Below are 9,305 nucleotides of genomic sequence, written 5' to 3'. Positions count from 1 at the left end.
TTTGAATGGATACACCACCATCTTTTTTTAAATTATTAACAAGAAATGTTCCCTATATTTGTATTTGGTACACTGGGACAATTGCCTGTCTAAAACTAGAGGCTGTGATAAATGCTAACCAAATTAAATAACTGAATAGCTGATTCAATAACACGTTGTCATGGTTTGTAACTAATGGTCGTGCTCTCTCGACTTATCTGGGAAGTGGAAGTCAAAATGTCCAAACAACATTTGTTATGGATTGAATAAAGCGTTATGAACAAGATTTCTATTTAATATGGTAAACTACTCTCAAAGAAACAAACATCTTTTTGTTACCGTTTTTCAACTAAAAGGCTGTTCATGCCTCTTACTGAAAAACAGTATCTCACTTGCTGCACTAACTGAGGTTTGTTTCACACGCAAGAACAAGTTCTTTAAAAGATCTCCAGGAATCGACAAAAGGAAACATTATAATATAAAAGATACTATGTTGTCATCCATCGAATATTCAGGGTAATATCGTTAATCGATATAAATACTATTCCAGCACAAAATTAGTTGTGCCCATGTCAACAACTGTCAACATTTTTTATAAAGGAGAGATTATTTAACAAATGAAAAATCCCTGTTGGAAGCAAGAAGAAATTCAAGATCTTAAAAAACACGAATTAAGCAAAGGTTGACCCTGTGTTGGCTCTTGTGATGAAAGTGAATATCAAGTACTGTACATGAGAAAAGGAGAAAACATTTTATAACCTGGCACTGTGATTCACAGAGGCAGAAGATTGTCAATGTTTGTATGAACAATGTATATACCACACAATAACTACCTGGTGATAACTCACACATCACTGGATACAAGAAAATGTATGTACAGTTGTGTAAATGAACATTTTTCAACCCCGATAAACAAAGAAACATACATTTCAGGAGAGCAATGTTCTGCACATAGGAAAATACACATTGGATTCTTGTTTCTTTCCTTGCTTCAGTTGTATTTCCCCCCTGTCATTATTGCCCTTTCCTGGAGGTCCTTTCAATCACAACTAAGCTTACAAGATTTGACATTACATTTCAGAACATGCTGGTGGTTTTGTAACATCTAGGTTGCTACAATATCTTTCTACCGTGCTGTTGAAAATAGGGCAGTCTGTGATGGACTTTTGTCATACAGCAAAACAACTATCTATAAAGTATTCAGTCGGACATTGCTATGCTTAAATCCAGCACATGGCTTCGTCATATGTAAGCATGTCACTGGTTAATATTGTCATTTGATGCAAGCTGCTAAAAGCTAAAAGATACATTGTCTTGGTACATCGTACCATCTCCGTTGCACATTGCTGGACATGACATGGCACATTTTGTTCAGGACTGAGCATCTTTCAGAGGAATTTTACATTTAATTTGATTGATTTTGTTTCCGCAGGTGTTCTGTTCCATCACCTCAACACACGCAGTAGCTTGTGTACACACGCACGCACACACACACGCACGCACACGCACGCGCACGCACGCACGCACAAACACACACACACACACACACACACACACACACACACACACACACACACACACACACGCACGCGCATGCACGCGCACGCACGCGCACGCACGCACGCACGCACACACACACACACACACACACACACAGCGCACTCCAGCTCTACATTATCTACAGTACGCCTGATGCTAGAGTAACACCCAGAGTTCACACTCAAATGAACTGAGAGCAGGGGGGACTAATGAATTGAGCTTTTCATTGAAGAGAAACCATTTAGTTATTGAGGTCATCCGCTTCTTACCGCAGTTTAGAGTTAAAGGTAACCCCTGAGAGATTCACTATAAACCTGCCACATTCAATTCACTTGTGATAACTATCCAGACTCATAGCTAGTGGTTTATGTTTGGTTTTATCTAAGCATTCAGTACGTTCTTCTTTGAATGCAAACTGATAGAAGTACAGTTACCTAATCTGTACCCTAACTCTAATCCTTTTTCTCACTCTGATCCTTGACTTGAATAATACATTGTATTATATACGCCAGGAACCCTGTAACCTCATCCTGCTCCACTTGCAGCTTAATGTATATTTCATGGGTTGACTTACCCAGAAAGAAGACATTGTTCCCCTTATAGTCTATTCGTAGAGGTTCAGTGTATGCTTTATAGTACCTCCAGGTTGTCAGCAATCAAAAACAACCCTTTAAATAAAACCCTTTCCGATTCTGAGCACCCAAACTATTTTAGGCGAAACAGCTGTATAAACGAACTAACTCAGAAAACACTTTAAGAGCCTCATCAATGGATATAGCCAGATTAAAAAAAAAAACGGCTTCAAAAATCGTGATTGAAATGGATATTTGGGTTTAACTAAATCTACGTTTAATCATCGCAGCACTGCACACACAGTCAATTTAAATGTAGCATTTGCAAGCAGTGGACAACTATTATTTACACAACGCTTTGGCAGCAGTGTGAGGGTCCTGTGCCTTGCTCAAGGACACCAATTTTAGATACTTTGCTTTTTTGTGTGCATGAAAAAGTTGATGTACAAAGATGTGACAATGTGAGAATAAGTCTGGAACAGGAATGGAAACACATCAATTGGTACATAAATCTGAGAGCCTGGAAGAGAGGATGGAAATAAGAGGAAAAGTCTCTTGACTTTTGTGCACAATTCAGTCTTTTATTTTTCTCACATTAGCCTTAAAGAACTGTGTTACCAAACAAGGTTATGTTCTGTTGGATCTCTATTCCCCCATGTTCACCAGCACAAACGTTATTTATGGGAAGAGGGGAAGACAGTTTTCAGTCTGACCAAATAGGGATTTGAGTTAGTTCATTGGTCTCCACTTATTCTGATTCATAGTGTAGAATCTGAGAAAATGCACAAATGGAGGAGGCAAAGAAAGAAAGATATGCACAAAGCAGATTATCAATATTCCCTAAATGTAATCTATAATTAATCGGTCATCTACTTATTCTCTTGCTGGATATTCATTTTCAAGACAAGTTACAAACAAATCAAGGCAACACTTCTTCAGAATGATCCTCACATTGCCCATAAGGACTTTTACTACAGGATATGGATTGATGTTGAAAACAGAACACATTGTGCCATGACTGTGCAGAGCATTGGGGATTTAATCAGTAAGCATGTGACCCATTAATGATTCACAACTCAGCTGGAACAAAACCTTATCTGACCAGAGTACATGTCATAATGCTCCTCAAAAGATTATATTTTAAAATCACATTTCCCCTGATAAATGTTGGAAGGGTATAGTCCATCCCCTTGGGGAAATGTACATTTAAACAGGTGAAAGCCATTGAGAACATGTCACGGTGGCATTCTCATAGTGCAGTCCGCTTCTTCCTCTTAGTGTCAGGTTCACACCGGTTGATCCTTTTTATGTAAAATAAATCATGCATTTATTCTGCAGACAGAACGTGTGAAATGTTGGACTGAGAGACGGACTTTTTCTCATGTCTGCTCTGTGATATTAATCAAAAGTGAAGAGAGATTCAGTCGTTTTTCATGTTATTATTATTATTATTTTTGTTTCATTATTCACCAAATCCTTTTTGATAAACGGAAGATTACAAAGTTAATGACACTCAAAAATTCTCTCACAAATGAAAAACTAATCCTTTAAGCACAAAGAAAAGGAATTGTAAAGGAATTTGTTGTACTGATTTAGAGACTTGGTATATGTTTACATAAAATAGAAACTGCAGAATAAATATAGGCATATGTGAACTTAAAAAATATGTTTTTGACCAAGAAAAACCAGTCCATCGCACTTTGATGATAAAGATTGCTTTACAGGGTCTTGTCAGTTAGTATTGCATCCAGCCGGTTTCTATGTTAGCTGACAGTGAAGACAATGAGGAACAGGTTGAAACGAACAAATTACCCTTCTAGTTCATGTTATTTATGCTTAACACTTCAGCTTTACTCATACAGTGTAGAAACACTTGTTTTGCTATTATGGAAAACAGTCCCCCGTCTTGTGTGGGGAATAATGTGCAGCACTGCCTGAGTGCAAACCCGCTCAAATGCTCAACATCCAGTTTTGTCAAGGCAGGGTTTACACATTAAATAATCCCTTTCACAACACATGTGGTGCCCCTGCAGTGATAATATAATTCAGTAAGAGTGTTTTAAATCCACGGTCATTACGTAGTGCAAATGGATCAATCAGACAAATTCAAGTGGTTTTCTTCTAAAGTGTTTTCACTAAAGGTAAAATAGAAGGTCTTTGTTTTTCTCTTGACAGTAGGTCAACGTATTCTTTAGTGACACAACGAAGTAACATGTATGTCATGAATAATCCCTGGAATAAATATGCATTCATAACACTTTGAGTGACTTGGACGATGGTATAATTGCCAAGGACTTTAGATTTCATGAAAAACCTTTAAATGTAAGACTGTGGTGTTAAAGAGTATATGCGTCATGTGCTTTTCTTGAAAAATGTTTTCTAACTTTCCTTTGATTATGAGAAAAAAAAAATTAAACCATTTAGTTTTCACTGGAGAATAATCATGCTTTGTTTCAATAAATCATGAGAGCATTCACGTAAGAAGCACATTACATGGTTGGAAAAGGAATTGCTGAAGAAAATTAGAATGTTCTGCTTGTGTGACTCAGCACCAGTACTTCATATTAGTCCATCTCTTGGCTCACATTGTGCGTTTCATCCTCATCATATACTGCTATTTTAGAATTTTAGCTCAAAGTGTGGTTGCTTTTCATTCAGTCTGATGGAGCTGTCATTGCCTGGGTTAGTTATGCTTCAGATGCTCTGTTTGGCTACTGGATATCCCAATGGGGCTCCTACTGGCGCCTGTGAAGACATGACGCCTCGCCACACTGGTGTTCTGCCGCAGCCGTCCCCAGCGCCCTACACTCTGCTGGTCAACACTGGGACCTTTCAGCAGGGCAAGGCCATTACTGGTAAGATATCTATAATCACTCTTAGAAATAAGAAGAAAAACCTCACACAAACATTACAAACTATTAATAACCCATGACAGAAAGCTGTGAGTCATGGAGGAGAACATTTATAAAGAAATTGTTATTTTATACAGATGATAAGGGATTTCTTGTTCAAGTGTGGATAGCAAGAACAACTTTTATTGGAGCTTTGTTACAAAAGCTTTGTTTGTGTTAATCTGGGACAAGGAACACACTTCATTCAAGAACTCAAATCTGTGTTCACGCGGTGATTCAAATTCTTACAGAGCAACCAAGGGATACTATTGTTTGAGCCATTATAAAGCTGATGTGAGAAAAATGTTTGAACAAAGGGACTTTTTATGTGTATGCGTCTGTTATGTCAGGCTAAAGATTATTGGTATTTGATGGAAGTCACAAACAAACTTGGATAAGGTTATTTTACTCATACCCATTTAATTGTGTTGAGTATTATAAGAAACTATCATTCTTGTTGGATGTAATTTCCTTTGATTCTTTTCAAAAAAACTATTTGTTGTAGTTTACCAGTATACAGAAAGAAGCAAGGGAAAAGGGAGACTGAGAACACTTTAATATCTGTGAACTTGTTGTCAGACATTATTTCAGTATTAAACAACCTAAAGCATATGGCATTTCCCTCTCATATTGTGCAGCATTGTGAACTTCTTACTCCTCTGCTGGTTTGCAAGTCATTTTGGTTTACTGGATGTTTTAATACATCAATAAATGAGGAATATATCCTGTTCATCTGTTATTTTAAAAGCCATACTTTTATAAAGCAAGTGAAAATGAAGAGTAAATATAAATATTACTCTATATACCGGCTCAGCTGTATCTGTGTACTCCTGCAGTGACTATCAGTGGACCAGAGTATCGTGGTGTGCTTCTGGAAGCTCGGACAGACGGCAGCACTAATGCTCTGGGGAGCTGGCAGCACCCTGCTCCAGACACAAAGTTTCTTCAGGCGAGTTTCAAGTAGCTAAACTCTCAAACCATCCGACACAGAGGAAATAGGAGAGATCTCTTTGCTAAATCCAGTCTTGTAGAAAATATATTGTTTTACATTCTTACATCTGAGAGATTTCATGATGTGATTTTGTGTTTTATATTAACAGTGCACAGGGAATCCACAAGGTGCTATTACTCATGCAAACACCAACCTGAAGGGCGAATCCACTGTATACAGCTGGATACCTCCTGACTCTACGAGCCCTGTCTACTTCATGTAAAACAAACACATTTTTCCTCACATTTTTCAATCACAAAAACAAAACACTTCTGCTCTCATACTCTGTGTTTTCTTCAGGGCCACAGTAGCTCAGCAGCGCGCAGTCTTCTGGGTAAATGTGAGGTCCGCCATTCTGAAAAGAGGTAGGTAGAGCAGGCGGAAACATCAGAAATAAATTCAAAGAGAAAAACTGTAGTGATGATTTGCCCTTATCTTCTGCTTCTCAGGGAAATCAGAGAGTCTGGTATTGGCTACAGAAGCAAATGCAGGAATGGCTAAAGAAAAACCTGTGCTTCTCCTCGGGATATGTTTCCTGATGATACTGGTGCTGGCGTGAACATCATGGGAAAAGAACAAGTTTTCCTGCAATCTATTGGGCTCTGTATAATGCTTTGTATTAATCACAAAATTGTTTTTGACTATCTCCCTTTAAAAATAGACACTTTTGCAGACATTATATCATTAACTCAAGCCACAAGCATGAACACAAAATAATTGTCTTCGCCATAGAAATCATTTATAGATGTTTATTTTGTGTCATGCAGTCATGTCCACACCTTTTATGGTGTGTTTTCAGTCCTATTTAATACATAATAAAACACGTGGACTTCTGCAAAGACAGGAAATGGGGTACCTTTAGGGACGTTAACTGACATTTAAAACATTTCAACGCTTTCAACTAAATGCATTCAAGTTTTTATAAAGAAATGTATGATTACATAAGAAAAGGTCAGTCATTCTGGTGCGTCATCCCTCTGGCTCTTTTGAAATATATACTCTGCTACAGAACAATGATATTGTTTAACAACAAGCACGTCACACTCTTGCTCCCATATATATTTGCATGATTTACACGGTAAACCCCTGCATGATTAAAGATTTGCCCTGTATGTTAAGTTTAGTAAATGGGTTATCAACCTTAATTTTTTTCACCAGACTTTTCTTTGTATTGTATGTCTCTCTGATGATAAAAAAAGATCCATCACTTCACATATTAAAAGAAAAACTCATCAAATTAATGTTATCCCTTTAATTTCAGAGAGAGAAAGAAATGGATTGATAGAGAGAGGTTGTTTGTTATTGACAGAAATTCATTCCACTTATCGAAGAGCGTGTTATGAACTGCTTATTCCACATCGTTTGATCTATAACCTAGATTCCCTGTATGTTGATGAACAAAAACCTAGGCAGATACTAAAGAGGCTTAAGGCATGCATTACATGTGAGATTTAAAGCTCAATATTCATCATGTCCTGCTTGACTCACATTTCTCAGCTCCACATGCTGCAGCACCTCCTGACAGCTGTGCCATAACCAGAGGAGCAGGGGCAAAGTCTACTTTACTTAAACAGACGAAGGATTCAAATGTTATATATATATATCGCCCACAATTCAAATAAACAGCAACAAAAACACATGTGAATGTTGAGGATCTTTCCATTTGATAAACTATATCTAATATTTATACATCTTTCAAAAGATTCATACAATTATCTTGAGCAGTGAGACAGCAAACATGACAGAAATAAAAAAAGGTTTAACCGCTCCTAAATAAGTCAGATCAGAAGAATGATCATCAGCAGAAATAATTAAGCTTTATATTTCTACTCCACTCCAATATCAGAAATATTGAAACTTTTAACTTCACTAAATTTTTCTGTCGATTTAACAGACTTTGACAAATCAGATTGATATTGCAAAAACCGACAAATAAGTTCTCACGTATAATTTAGCTTACAGTAGGAAATCAATTAAGCTCCTCCTCTGCCAGTGACTGTGGCTCAGAGAGGGTTGTGTGTGTGCGAATGGTTTAATGTTGGCATTTTTTAAAGCGCTTTGAGGGCTTGGAAGACTTCGAAGGTGCTGTATAAATGCCAAGTCCAACATTCAACACATTAATGCATCACTATTTCTAATTCAATTATATAATACAGTTTTTTACCGTTTTGAAAGATTAGTACTTTTTTTCTACATTGTGATGCCAATACTTTTGTTCTCTGCTTAGATACAATTTTATATGCAGGGCTTTTACTTGAAACAGAGTATTTCGTCACTCTGTCTACATGTCCATGTCAGGGGATGGACCAAGTAACATATTATTGGAAGTTGTTGCCTCTGCAGAGAACTTTATAAAAGTATAAATCTACTGCACTGACTTAATACATCAACACCTGATAATCATGCTGCTGCTTTGTCTATAAATGGGGCGAAGCCTGCGAGCTAGTTCAGGCAGTCAACTCGAGCACTTATGCTGCATTCATAAATAACGCCCCTTGCCACTCTACAACCAACCAAATGGAGTTTCCTTAATATGCCGCTCTATTTAACCTGCCAGTTCTGTCTCCATGCATTGCTTGCTGCTGCTTTTCTGCAGCTACTTCTACGTCGCTGCTGCTTGCCTGCCCCACCACCACCCCAGCTTCCATCCCAGCTTCCACCCCAGCTTCCACCTGTAGGCTCTGGGGGTTAGTTATTTAATCATCGCTCATCGTGCTATGTATATCTATGGAGTGATGAGGCCCGAGCCTAGACGCCAAACTCAACTATATGCTGCTTCTAATAAACATGTTAAAGAAACACGTGAGTTGTCTGACTGAACTGATATGCCTCTATGTAGTGAAGTATTGATCTCCAGCTGACTTATGTGCCCGAGGTTGCAGTTCTAGTCACAGCGCAGTACCACTCAATAATATATTTTCCACTGCAGGCCAAATGCCAGCTAGAACAGGGGATTCAAACCCAGGATTGAAGCACCAACACAACCAGCTGGTTCAATACTCATTGACTCATGGACATGTGGAACACCGACATCCTTTGTCCAGGTCAAAGTTTATGAATCCCACACCACTGATGTGTTTTTCCATAGAGACAAGGTCATTCATCCAGATGGTGTGTTGGGGTAAACAGAGAGGACGATAGATGGAGATCTGAGATGAGAGACGTGGGCATGCAGTATAACCAGACAAACTACAGTTGAATATCAGAGTAAAGGAAAACACATCAGAAAACCTTTACCCCAGTCAATAGAAACATGGAAAAGACAAAAATCAAAGCTTTCCAATTGGAAAGCAGGCAATACATCTCAAAGGATATTTACTATACTTTTCAAAT

At 38.0% G+C, this 9,305-nt stretch overlaps 1 protein-coding gene across 1 annotated transcript; it reads left to right on the top strand.

Moving 5' to 3' along the window:
• Positions 1–4,640: 4,640 nt before the first annotated feature.
• Positions 4,641–8,771, top strand: LOC307045173 (putative defense protein 3). Its single transcript, XM_079690703.1, has 5 exons — positions 4,641–4,945; positions 5,818–5,930; positions 6,082–6,191; positions 6,273–6,337; positions 6,422–8,771. Exons 1-5 carry the CDS (start codon positions 4,753–4,755, stop codon positions 6,529–6,531), a joined length of 591 nt encoding a protein of 196 aa, XP_079546829.1. The 5' UTR covers positions 4,641–4,752; the 3' UTR covers positions 6,532–8,771.
• Positions 8,772–9,305: the final 534 nt, after the last annotated feature.

The sequence above is a fragment of the Notothenia rossii genome (genome assembly GCF_949606895.1).
Source record: "Notothenia rossii genome assembly, chromosome: 6".
NCBI classification, from domain to species: Eukaryota; Metazoa; Chordata; class Actinopteri; order Perciformes; family Nototheniidae; genus Notothenia; species Notothenia rossii.
The sequence above is the reverse complement of the archived record's forward strand: the minus strand, read 5'-3'. Positions and strand labels throughout refer to the sequence as shown.

What these genes read in the sequence shown, in the direction of transcription:
- LOC307045173 (XM_079690703.1), top strand. Translation starts at nt 4,753, where the DNA reads ATGGAGCTGTCATTGCCTGGGTTAGTTATGCTTCAGATGCTCTGTTTG. An exon ending in GCAGGGCAAGGCCATTACTG is followed by an intron (nt 4,946 to 5,817) that starts GTAAGATATCTA and finishes GTACTCCTGCAG; the next exon opens with TGACTATCAGTGGACCAGAG. An exon ending in CAGACACAAAGTTTCTTCAG is followed by an intron (nt 5,931 to 6,081) that starts GCGAGTTTCAAG and finishes TTATATTAACAG; the next exon opens with TGCACAGGGAATCCACAAGG.